This window comes from Leucoraja erinacea, unplaced genomic scaffold (assembly GCF_028641065.1).
Source record: "Leucoraja erinacea ecotype New England unplaced genomic scaffold, Leri_hhj_1 Leri_292S, whole genome shotgun sequence".
NCBI lineage: Eukaryota > Metazoa > Chordata > Chondrichthyes > Rajiformes > Rajidae > Leucoraja > Leucoraja erinaceus.
The window spans coordinates 700-13,228 of NW_026576193.1; the positions used below are offsets into that span (position 1 = coordinate 700).

At 46.4% G+C, this 12,529-nt stretch overlaps 1 protein-coding gene across 1 annotated transcript in view; it reads left to right on the forward strand.

Moving 5' to 3' along the window:
• Window positions 1–513: 513 nt before the first annotated feature.
• Window positions 514–12,529, forward strand: part of LOC129693429 (adhesion G protein-coupled receptor E1-like) — a 93,205-nt gene continuing 81,189 nt past the window's right edge. Inside the window, exons 1-3 of the mRNA XM_055630256.1 lie at window positions 514–596; window positions 1,653–1,900; window positions 7,960–8,112. Of these exons, the coding sequence (XP_055486231.1) occupies window positions 514–596; window positions 1,653–1,900; window positions 7,960–8,112 (484 nt within the window). The remainder of the gene's footprint in view (window positions 597–1,652; window positions 1,901–7,959; window positions 8,113–12,529) is intronic.

The following is a 12,529-nucleotide window of genomic DNA, read 5'->3' on the forward strand; positions in this document are numbered from 1 at the left end:
CAAGATTGCAAGGGTCACAGACTGTAAGGAAGGCTGTCAAAGTATACAGTGGGATATAGATCAGCTACTGGGATCTGTGGAAAAATGGCAGATGAAAATATCAAATACTGGAGGGCATAACCTTAAGGTGAGAGAAAGTTTAAAGGAGATGCCTAAAAACCAATTCCACCTTGTTGCAGCCCTTGCACTTTTTCATGGCTGCACTTTCTCTATAGCTGTAATATTATATTCAGCACTCTGTTTTCTTTCTCTTTTTGCACCACCTATTGTACCTATGTATGGTATGATTGACTAGATAACCCACGACACAACGATTTTCATCGTATATCAGCACATGTGATATAGCTTATTAGTGACACAGTGGCGCGACTGATAGAGCTATGACTCACAGCGCCAGGAACCCGAGTTTGATTCTGGCCTCGGCCACTGTCTGCTGGTTGCTAACCATTTTAACTCCCGTTCCCATTTCCATACTGACCTGTCCTGGGCCCCCTCCATTGCCAGAGTGAGACCATGCACAAACTGGAGGAATACCATCTCATATACACCTTTGACTTACCTTCCAATGGCAGGAACATTGTGTTCTCCAACATGAGGTAACTAATCCAAAAACAACCCGCGCTCCCTTTTTCTCCCCCTCTCCTCCCTGTGGCCAAGCCGGATTCTCACCTATTTCTCCACCTCCATCGCCTCCCATCTATATATCTTTTTATGGATTTATCATTCGACCTTTTCTATCCTCATCTCACATTGTTTGTCTTTTCATGCCTGGCCTTTGTCCAATCACCTGACAATCAGCCCCCTCCCCACTTGTGTCTATATATCACTTGCCAGGCTTTGTCCAGCCTCAAATTCTCTTCCAGCTTTCTATTTCTCTTGTGATGAATATTTCAATGAGAGTGAAACATGAGGTAGTCTCGGAGGCACGAGAGATCGCTGATGCTGGGATCTGCGACAACAAAGGAGAGTTGTCAGCGGGTCAGGCAGCATCTCTGGTGGAAAATGGACAGGTTCTGACCTTCATGTGGGCAGCAAGAATACAAGGGAGATAGCCACTGAAAAGAGTGGGGGAGGGCTTGGGGCAAGTGTGGGAGTGATAGGTGGATACAGATGAGGAATGGTTCATTAGCAGATGGAGTGAGGTGGGGAAGGGAAGGGTGGAGATAGAGACAGGGAACGGGAGGTGATGTGGAAACAAGAAAAGGCTGCGGATTCAGGAATTTGATAGGAAAGCAAGGTGAAGGGTGAATCAATATGGGAAGAGTAGTGGGGGATGGGAACAACGGAGGGGGGGGGGGTGGGGGGTGATGGCCAGGTGGAGTAGGTGGGGGGGGGGAGAAGTGAGGGCTATTGTAAGAAGCAGGGGTAGGCAAGACTCCTTGTAATGACATTACACACTTCACAAAAAGCAGAAAGAATCTAAGTTTGCTGATGTAGATGTGGGAGTAACAGAGGAGCAGAGAGGCAGCGGCTTTGTCCGTTTAGGCCTGGGCTGAGGAAAGGTCCCGTTTGTTCAGAAGGTTGTGAGTCTTCCTGTTCCTCACTGTGGAGCCACAGTTGTTGAGGACATATCAGGCTGTTACTGTGAATGTTGATTGAATCAAGGGATGATGGAGATGGAGGGACAGGTCACGATAGGACCAGGAATGATCAGCTGTGGAGTGTGAGGGCTGGCATGGGCAACAGACCACTCATCCCTTCTTGGTTTTTATTAAAGCATGGATCTTTTTTCTCCTCCTCCATCCAGATGATGATGAATGTGATGGACCTTCTGCAAAAGCACTGTGTGGCTCCAACGCTGATTGTCACAACACAGTGGGAAGCTACTACTGTACCTGTAAGGCAGGATATTTCCACCCGAGCAAACAACGTAACTTCACAGACAGCAGACACTGCGAAGGTGGGTGGTGACACTCACATTTTTGTATTTAATACTTTACTGTTTTGCCTCACTGGGGAGCTTGTGCTTTGAACTTGGCATGAATGGGAAGAGGCAAGGCCATAGCAGCTGGTTTCAGGTACATGGAGGAGTATTGGAAAATCAATAGACAACAGACAATAGACAATAGGTGCAGGAGTAAGCCATTCGGTCCTTCGAGCCAGCACCGCCATTTAATGTGATCATGGCTGATCATCCCCAATCAGTACCCCGTGCCTGCCTTCTTCCCATATCCCCTGACTCCGCTATCTTTAAGAGCCCTATCTAGCTCTCTTTGAAAGTATCTAGAGAACCGGCCTCCACCACCCTATGAGGCAGAGAATCCTCAGACTCACAACGCTCTCTGAGAAAAAGTGTTTCTCGTCTATGTTCGAAATGACTTACCCCTTATTCTGAAACTGGCCGCTGGTTCTGGACTCCCCCAACCTTGGGGCCATGTTACCTGCCTCTAGCGTGTCCAAACCCTTAATAATCTTATATGTTTCAATAAGATACACTCTCATCCTTCTAAACTCCAGAGTATACAAGCCCAGCCACTCCATTGTCTCAGCATATGACAGTCCCGCCATCCCAGGAATTAACCTTGTTAACCTATGCTGAACTCCCTCAATAGCAAGAATGTCCTTCCGCAAATTAGGGGACCAAAACTGCACCCAATACTCCAAGTGTGGTCTCACTAGGGCCCTATACAACGGCAGAAGGACCTCTTTCTGTACTCCTATACTCAGCTCCTCTTGTTATAAAGGCCAACATGTCATTCGCTTTCTTCACTGCCTGCTTTACCTGCATGCTTACTTTCATTGAATGATGAACAAGGACACCCAGATCCTGTTATACTTCCCCTTTTCCCAACTTGACACCATTTACATAGTAATCTGCCTTCCTGTTTTTGCTACCAAAGTGGATAACAGAACATTTATCCACATTAAACACATCTGCCATGCATCTGCCCACACGCTCAACCTGTCTAAGTCACCCTGCATTCTCATAACATCCTCCTCACAGTTCACACTGCCACCCAGCTTTCTGTCATCTGCAAATTTGCTAATGTTACTCCCACTAGTCACTGCCTCCCACTGGTCGCTGCCTACCATTTTGAAAGGGACCCGTTAACCCTACTCTTTGTTTCCTGTCTACCAAACCAATTTTCTATCCCTTTTTACTCCCAACTTGGAATCTTTCTTCCTCTTTGGAATTAACTGATCCTGTACCTTCTGTATTATTCCCAGAAATACCTGCCATTGTTATTCCACAGTCATCCCTGCTAGGGTATTTTTCCGGTCAATTTGGCCAGCTTCTCCCTCATGGCTCCATAGCCCCCTTTATTCAACTGTAACACAGACACCTATTTACCCTTCTCTCTCTCCAATTGTAGATTAAACTTGACCATATTATGGTCACTACCTCCTAATGGCTCCTTAACCTCAAGTTCCTTTATCAAATCCGGTAGGCTCCAATACAAGCTGCTCTAAGATTCCATCACAGAGGCACTCCACAAACTCCCTTTCTTGGGGTCCAGTATCAACCTGATTTTCCTAGTCTACCTGCATGTTGAAATCTCCCATAACAACCACAGCATTACCTTTACGACATGCCAATTTTAACACCTGATTCAACTTGGAGCCTCCCACCTCTCCTTACAGTGCTGCCATATATCAATTACATTCCCCCACCTTTTACCTACAAGATGATTCCAATTCAAAAGCTTAGATGACTCGGTTTTTCATCTCATTCTTTCTAATATTTGAGCCGAATACCAGTGTGAAATTAATAAGCTTCCCTTGTTTACTTTGTTTGATCAGCATGAACTTTTCTGACATCTTTTATGGCCTTTGAAATTCCGTTGACTACCGTTCATAGCATTGCTTTTACCCAACTGTGCCATGACTTGTGATTGACATCAGTTGCATCAAACAAACCAGTCAGAAAGGACATTATGGCAGGTTTGTTTCAAAATTCCATGTTCTACAGCCAGCGGGAAATGTGGGAAATTAATCTTGAGTTTTTTCAAGAAGTCACCAAGACAATTGATGGGGGTAGGGCAATGTTGTCTATATGGACTTTGGAAGGTCTTTGACAAGGTCCCACATGGTAGACTAGTCAGGAATCCAAGGTGAGCTGATGAATTGGATGTTGGTAGACAGACCCTGTACATGGATAGGACAGGTTTTGAATCTGGCACAAAAAGGAGAGGTAAACATAGAAAATAGGTGCAGGAGTAGGCTATTCGGCCCTTGGAGCCTGCAACGCCATTCAATATGATCATGGCTGATCACCCAACTCAGTATCCTGTACCTGCCTTCTCTCCATATCCCACAAGGGCCACATCTAACTCCCTCTTAAATATAGCCAGTGAACTGGCCTCAACTTCCTTCTGTGGCAGAGAATTCCACAGATTCACCACTCTCTGTGTGAAAATTGTTTTTCTCATCTTGGTCCTAAAAGAATTTCCCCTTATCCTTAAACTGTGACCCCTTGTTCTGGATTTCCCCAACATCGGGAACAATTTTCCTGCATCTAGCCTGTCTAACCCCTTATGAATTTTGTAAGTTTCTGTAAGATCCCCCCTCAATCTTCTAAATTATAGCGAGTACAAGCCAAGTCTATCCAGTCTTTCTTCATATGAAAGTCCTTACATGCCAGAAATCAGTCTGGTGAACCTTCTCTGTACTCCCTCCATGGCAAGAATGTATTTCCTCATATTAGAAGACCAAAACTGTACACAATACTCCGGGTGTGGTCTCACCAAGGCCCTGTACAACTGCAGTAGAACCTTCCTGCTCCTATACCCAAATCCTTTTGCTGTGAATGCTAACATACCATTCGTTTTCTTCACTGCCTGGTGCGCCTGCATGCCTACTTTCAATGACTGGTGTACCATGACACCCAGGTCTCGTTGCATCTCCCCTTTTCGTAATTGGCCACCATTCAGATAATAGTCTACTTTCCTGTGCCACCAAAGTGGATAACCTCACATTTATCCACATTATACTGCATCTGCCTTGCATTTGCCCACTCACCCAACCTATCCAAGTCACCTTGCAGCCTCCAAGCAATACCAATACCAATACAACAATACAATACCATTTATTTGTCATTTGAACCTCACGTGAGGTTCAAACAAAATTTGGTTTCTGCAGTCATATAAGAAAATAACCAAGACACACACCAACACAATTTACACAAAGATCCATCACAGTGAATCTCCTCCTCACTGTGATGGAAGGCAAAGTCTTGTCTCTTCCCTGCTCTCCATTCTTCTCCCGAAGTCAAAGACAAAGTCCCCGGCGGGCGCCAGCAATTCCGCTGCCATTTAAATCCGCGTCGGGCGATGTAAGGCCCTGCTCCGCGTCTTGATGTTGGAGCCCCCAGCGGGCGTTAGCAAGTCCCGCGGCTGTTTAAGCTGCGCAGGGCGATGTAAGGCCCCGCTCCAGGCCACTTTCTACCCAGCAATTCGGGCGGGAGAAGTTACAGTTGCTGGTGCTCCGTGAGTAGTCTCCCACCGGGGACCCGCAAGCTCCTGGTGTCACCTTCCACCGGAGTCGGGTCGCAGCAGCGCGCCACCACAGCTCTCCACGTTCCGAAGCCGGCCTGCTCCACGATGGTAGGTCCGCAGCTCCGCCGACTCCGTGACTTGAGCTGTCGTTCCGGTTGGAGGCCGCTCCGCGGCGCTAGGCCCCAACGGCAACGGAGACCCGACAGGGAAAAGGTCGGGTCCCCGTACAGGGAAGAGATTTAAAAGTTTCCCCCACCCACCCCCGCCTCCCACACATCTATCTTCTATTATTATATAAAACTCTGTGGCTGCCGCCTGCCATCCGGCTGCCTTTCTGCCTTTTGATTCATTCCATCGTGTGATGTCACAATGCCCAATACTCGCAGATGACCAATCGGAATGGCCGATGCACGCAGATGTCAAATTGGAATGGATCCATTTACATGTACGGCTGCCGGCTGCATTTCTTCCTTTGATTCCTTGCCACGCCGAATCCAGACGCACAATCGCCGAGATCTTTTCCATTTCGGTAGAGATTTCACTTTTCTTTCTAAGTATCCACTCCTCATTACATTTTGTCGTGTTTAAGTACACGTTTGTTAATCAAATCCTTCTCCCCCTCCCAATATTTCAAATAACACTGGCTTCTCACTCACAGAAACAGCTCCAGACCCAGCCCCTGGTGAATGTTGTCGCCTCCTGCTGGCCAGCGACCATAACGGCTGCTGGCGCCCGCATCTCGCCTCAAAGACGCCATTTAAAACCAGCCGCACTGCTCATTCCTGAGCCGCTTGAGTTGGAGGACCACGTCTCCCGTGGGGGCTACGGGTAGGGAACGGCTGCGTTCGGGGAGCAGATCCAACGGGTCTGCCCTTGGTCTAGTACACATTTAAAAACCCACAACAAACTATACCGTCAACGGGACAAAAAAATAAAAAAAGACAGACGAACTGCAGAGGCCGCTGCGACATTGGTCGCGCCGCCCATCCATCCATCCTCCTCCTCACAGCATCGTCCTCACAGCTAACACTGCCCCCCAGCTTAGTGTCATCCGCAAATTAGGAGATGTTGCATTCAATTCCCGCGTCCAAATCATTAATATATATTGTAAATAGCTGGGGTCCCAGCACTGAGCCCTGCGGTACCCCACTAGTCACTGCCTGCCATTCTGAAAAGGACCCGTTTACTCCTACTCTTTGCTTCCTGTCTGCCAGCCAGTTCTCTATCCACATCAATACTGAACCCCCAATACCGTATGCTTTAAGTTTGCATACTAATCTCTTATGTGGAACCTTGTTGAAAGTCTTCTGAATGTCCAGATATAACACATCCACTGGTTCTCCCTTATCCACTCTATTAGTTACATCCTCCAAAAATTATATAAGATTCGTCAAACATGATTTACCTTTCATAAATCCATGCTGACTTTGTCCAATGATTTCACCACTTTCTAAATGTGCTGCTATACCATCTTTAATAATTGACTCTAGCATTTTCCCCACTACCGATGTTAGACTAACTGGTCTGTAATTCCCCGATTTCTCTCTCCCTCCCTTTTTAAAAAGTGGGGTTACACTAGCTACCCTCCAATCCTCAGGAACTACTCCAGAATTTAAAGAGTTTTGAAAAATTATCACTAATGCATCCACTATTTCTGGGGCTACATCCTTAAGCACTCTGGGATGCAGCCTATCTGGCCCTGGGGATTTCTCGGCCTTTAATCCATTCAATTTACTGAACATCACTTCCCGACTAACATTTCTGGTGGAAAATGGACAGGTTCTGACCTTCATGTGGGCAGAAAGAATACAAGGGAGATAGCCACTGCAAAGAATGGGGGAGGGCTTGGGGCAAGTGTGGAAAGTGATAGGTGGATACAGATGAGGAAGGGTTAATTAGCAGATGGAGTGAGGTGGGGAAGGGAAGGATGGAGATTGAGGCAGGAACAGGGAGGTGATGTGGAAACAAGAAAAGGCTGCGGATTCTGAATTTTGAGAGGAAAGCAAGGGGAGTGAATCAATATGGGAAGAGTAGTGGGGGATGGGAACAACGGAGGGCGAAGGAGGTCCACTGGGAGGGATGTGTGGTGATGGGCAGGTGAGGTAGGTGGGGGGAGGAGTGAGGGGTATTGTGAGAAGCAGGGGTAGGCAAGACTCCTTGTAATGACATAACACACTTCACATAAAGCAGAAATAATCTAGGTTTGCTGCTGTAGATGTGGGAGTAACAGAGGAGCAGAGAGGCAGCGGCTTTGTCCGTTTAGGCCTGGGCTGAAGAAAGGTCCCTTTGCTGAGAAGGTTGTGAGTCTTCCTGTTCCTCACTGTGGAGCCACAGTTATTGAGGACACATCAGGTTGTCATTGTGAATGTTGATTGAATCAAGGGATGGTGGAGATGGAGGGACAGGTCACGATAGGACCAGGAATGATCAGCTGTGGAGTGTGAGGGCTGGCATGGGCAACAGACCACTCATCCCTTCTTGGTTTTTATTAAAGCATGGATCTTTTTTCTCATCCTCCATCCAGATGAGGATGAATGTAATGGAACTTTTACCCAAACACCGTGTGATGCCAACGCTGATTGTCACAACACAGAGGGAAGCTACTACTGTGCCTGTAAGGCAGGATATTTCCACCCGAGCAAACAACGTAACTTCACAGACGGCAGAGGCTGCGAAGGTGGGTGGTGACACTCACATTTTTGTATTTAATACTTTACTGTTTTGCCTCACTGGGGAGCTTGTGCTTTGAACTTGGCATGAATGGGAAGAGGCATAGCAGCTGGTTTCAGGTACATGGAGGAGTATTGGAAAATCAACAGACAATAGACAATAGGTGCAGGAGTAAGCCATTCGGCCCTTCGAGCAAGCACCGCCATTTAATGTGATCATGGCTGATCATCCCCAATCAGTACCCCGTGCCTGCCTTCTTCCCATATCCCCTGACTCCGCTATCTTTAAGAGCCCTATCTAGCCCTCTCTTGAAAGTATCTAGAGAACCGGCCTCCACCGCCCTCTGAGGCAGAGAATCCACAGACTCACAACTCTCTGTGTGAAAAAGTGTTTCCTTGTCTCCGTTCTAAATGGTTTACCTCTTATTCTGAATCTGTGACCCCTGGTTCTGGACTCCCCCAACCTTGGGGCCATGTTTCCTGCCTCTAGGGTCTCCAAACCCTTAATAATCTTAAATGTTTCAATAAGATCCCATCTCATCCTTCTATACTCCAGAGTATACAAGTCCAGCCGCTCCATTCTCTGAGCATATGACAGTCCCGCCATCCCGGGAATTAACCTTGTTAACCTATGCTGAACTCCCTCAATAGCAAGAATGTCCTTCCTCAAATTAGGGGACCAAAACTGCACACAATACTCCAGGTGTGGTCTCACAAGGACCCTATACAACTGCAGAAGGACCTCTTTGCTTCTATACTCAACTCCTCTTGTTATAAAGGCCAACATGCATTTTGCTTTCTTCACTGCCTGCTGTAGCTGCATGCTTACTTTCATTGAATGATGAACAAGGACCCCCAGATCCTGTTGTACTTCCCCTTTTCCCAACTTGACACCATTTACATAGTAATCTGCCTTCCTGTTTTTGCTACCAAAGTGGATAACCTAACATTTATCCACATTAAACTGCATCTGCCATGCATCTGCCCACACACTCAACCTGTCCAAGTCACCCTGCATTCTCAAAACATCTTTGTCACAGTTCACACTGCCACCCAGCTTTCTGTCATCTGCAAATTTGCTAAGATTACTCCCACTAGTCACTGCCTCCACTGGTCACTGCCTACCATTCTGAAAGGGACCCGTTAACCCTACTCTTTGATTCCTGTCTGCCAACCAATTTTTTATCCATGTCAGCATTCTACCCCCAATACCTTATGCCCTAATTTTGCCCACTAATCAAGTTCAAGTTCAAGTGAGTTTATTGTCATGTGTCCCTGTATAGGACAATGAAATTCTTGCTTTGCTTAAGCACACAGAAAAATAGTAGGCATTTACTACAAAACAGATAAATGTGTCCATATACCATGATATAAATATATACGCACATGAATAAATAAACTAGTAAAGTGCAAATAACAGAAAGTGGTTATTAATAATCGGAGTTTTGTCCGAGCCAGGTTTAATAGTAAGATTAAACGAGTACTTACCAGTACGAAGTTTGATCTGTATTTTATGAGGAGTTACGATGAGGGATTACGTGAAGAACCCACCCAGCGCGCAGGCGCGGCATACTTCCAAGCAGCGGTGTGGAATCACAGATAGACACAAATTGAAGTAAAGATAGTAAAGACTAATGAGACATCAGTCCGAGTTTGATCTATACCATGAGGGTGGGAGCGGAGGGCACGTAATCCCTCATCGTAACTCCTCATAAAATACAGATCAAACTTCGTACTGGTAAGTACTCGTTTAATCTTACTATTTTACTTCGGAGTCACGTGAGTGACTACGTGAAGACTTCAAAGGTCTGTGATTTCAAACCGTGTAACAGTTTTATCACTCACTGCCGAAAGATCATCGAGGGAGGAAGTGGTAGCTAAAGACCAACGAGTTTGTTAGTTTTAAAAAACAAATGTTTATTAAGAACAACAAAAAATAGCTCCCCTGGGCTTTAAATTATAAATTTGCGGTTTCTAAAATTTTCTCCGCAAAGACGTCCTTCTGCATCAGCGGTTTGCGGTAGAATTTTTGGAATGTCGATTCCCTTGACCATCCCGCTGCACTGAGGATGTGGTCTAGGGGAACCTGCATCCTATCCGCCGCTGACGTGGACGCTGCCCTAGTTGAATGGGATTTAAAAACATCTGTGTTAATCCCTGCCATATTAAGGACCTGTTTCAACCATCTGGATATTGTCTGGCTGGTAACCCGTCCAAAAGGCTTTTTATGGCTGACCCATAAGGCTTTCTCTCCCCCTCTAAGAGTTGGGTTGTGTCTATATAATTATAAAGGTGGGTCACCACACACAGCCTAGGTTCTGGAGGGTATGCCCGGAAGATCAACGGGGAGTTGGATGTACCTGGTCTGCTCTGTTTGACCAACCCCGGCATGGTAAACGTAATGGTATCTGGGGTGGTCACCATGTGGTTCAGATTTAACTGATGCAGCGACTGAACCCTCTGAGCTGAGACAAGCGCCATGAGCATGAGGGTCTTATAAGTGGACTGTTCCAGGCTCAGGGATCCCACCGGAGGCCAACCTCGAAGGTGTGACAAAACTACACTTACATCCCACATATGGGTGTATCTAGGTGTAGGGGGTTTGGTGTTATAGATCTCTTTAAGGAGTTTGATAACCAGAGGGTGGGATCCCACACTATGCTGTCCTATGGGCATAAGGTATGCGGACAGGGCGCTCCGAGCTGTATTGATGGCACTGTAGCTCATCTTTAGGTCATGGTGCAGGTGGGCCAGGAACTCCAGCACATCCGAGATCGAAGCCGTCTTGTAGGATGTCCCTGCTTCCAGACAGTACTGTTCCCATTTCCTGATGTAGGTCAGGTACTGTTTTTTGGTGGAAATTCGCAGGGATGCCGACATGGTGGTGATTGTTCTCTCTGATAACCCCAATCCCCGGTAAGGTCTGTTCAGAATCTGGAAACCAGGAGGTTCAATTTTTGGTGGCATGGATGACTAATGCCAGTTACCGGGTGAGTCAATAATTGGAGGTGGTTGTGAAGGACCATAGGTGTCTCTACCACCATGTCGTGGAACATTGGGAACCATGGTTGGGTAGGCCAGTCGGGCACGACCAGAATGCCGGAGGCTGAGTCTGCCTGAATTTTCTGGAGTACCCGACTGATGAGGCAGAAGGGAGGGAAAGCATAGAAAAAGAAATTTCCCCAATCCAGCGTGAAGGCATCTACCGCTGCTGCCTCTGGGTCTGGTTCCCAAGCCACATACATGGGTAGTTGGTGATTTAGTCTAGACGCAAACAAATCTATATCTGGCGTTCCATATTGCTTGACAATTTTAGCAAATAGTTTTGGGTCCAACATCCATTCGATGTTGTCATTGAATTTTCGTGACCTGGTGTCCGCCACTAAATTTAGCTTGCCTGGTAAATAGGCAGCTGATAGCCAAATATGTCTCTCGACACACCATTGCCAGATTATAGCAGTTAATTTGTCGCATGATACTGATTTTATGCCACCCATGTGCTGGATATAAGATACCGCCGTAGTGTTGTCGATCATAATCCTAACATGCACATGCCGCATATCAGATGTATATGCTTTTAGCCCATAAAAGGCGGCGAGCATTTCCAAGAAGTTAATGCCCAGTGATTGTAGTAGCGATGCCTCTGAGTTAGTCCATCTGCCACCTGTGCTGTCTATGGAGTTAGTAGCTCCCCAGCCTAAAGCACTGGCATCCGTTGTAATGGTTATGTTAGGATTGGTTACGGCGATAGGACTGTGACTGTGCCAAATATTATCAACCCACCACTGAAGTTCTGATTTGGCTTCAGTGGGTAACTCCATTTTGCGGTCATAATGCCCCCTATTAAGACGTAATGCATGAGTCCTTGCTCTTTGCAAGTTTTGATAATGCAAGGGCCCATGTTGGGCAGCCGGGAATGCTGCTACTATAGAGCCAATAACTCTGGCTACGTGCCGTATCCTTGGTTGCGGTGTAGCAATTAAATGGTTACAAGCTTCGATGAGTGAAACTTTTTTGTCTCTGGGCAGAGTGACAGTCATATGGACAGTGTCAATAGTGAAGCCTAGGTAATCCATGTTAGTAGTAGGCTCCAATATTGATTTATCTGGGTGAAGGATGAATCCCAAAGTTTCAAGGAGTTGTTTAGTGGCTAAAACTCCTGCGACAGCTAGTTCCCTTGTTCTCCCTAATATGAGAACATCATCCAGATAGGCCACCACTAAATGTTTTAGTTCTCTCAATTTTTTCATGGCCACTTTGAGAATTTTTGTAAATAATCTGGGAGCTGTCGTTAAACCATTGGGCAAAGCTTTGTACTGCCATAGCTGGCCCATCCAGATAAATTTCAGATATTTGTAATAATCTCTATGAATGGGTACCAAATAGTAAGCATCCTTGATATCTATGCTTGCCATGTAGTATCCC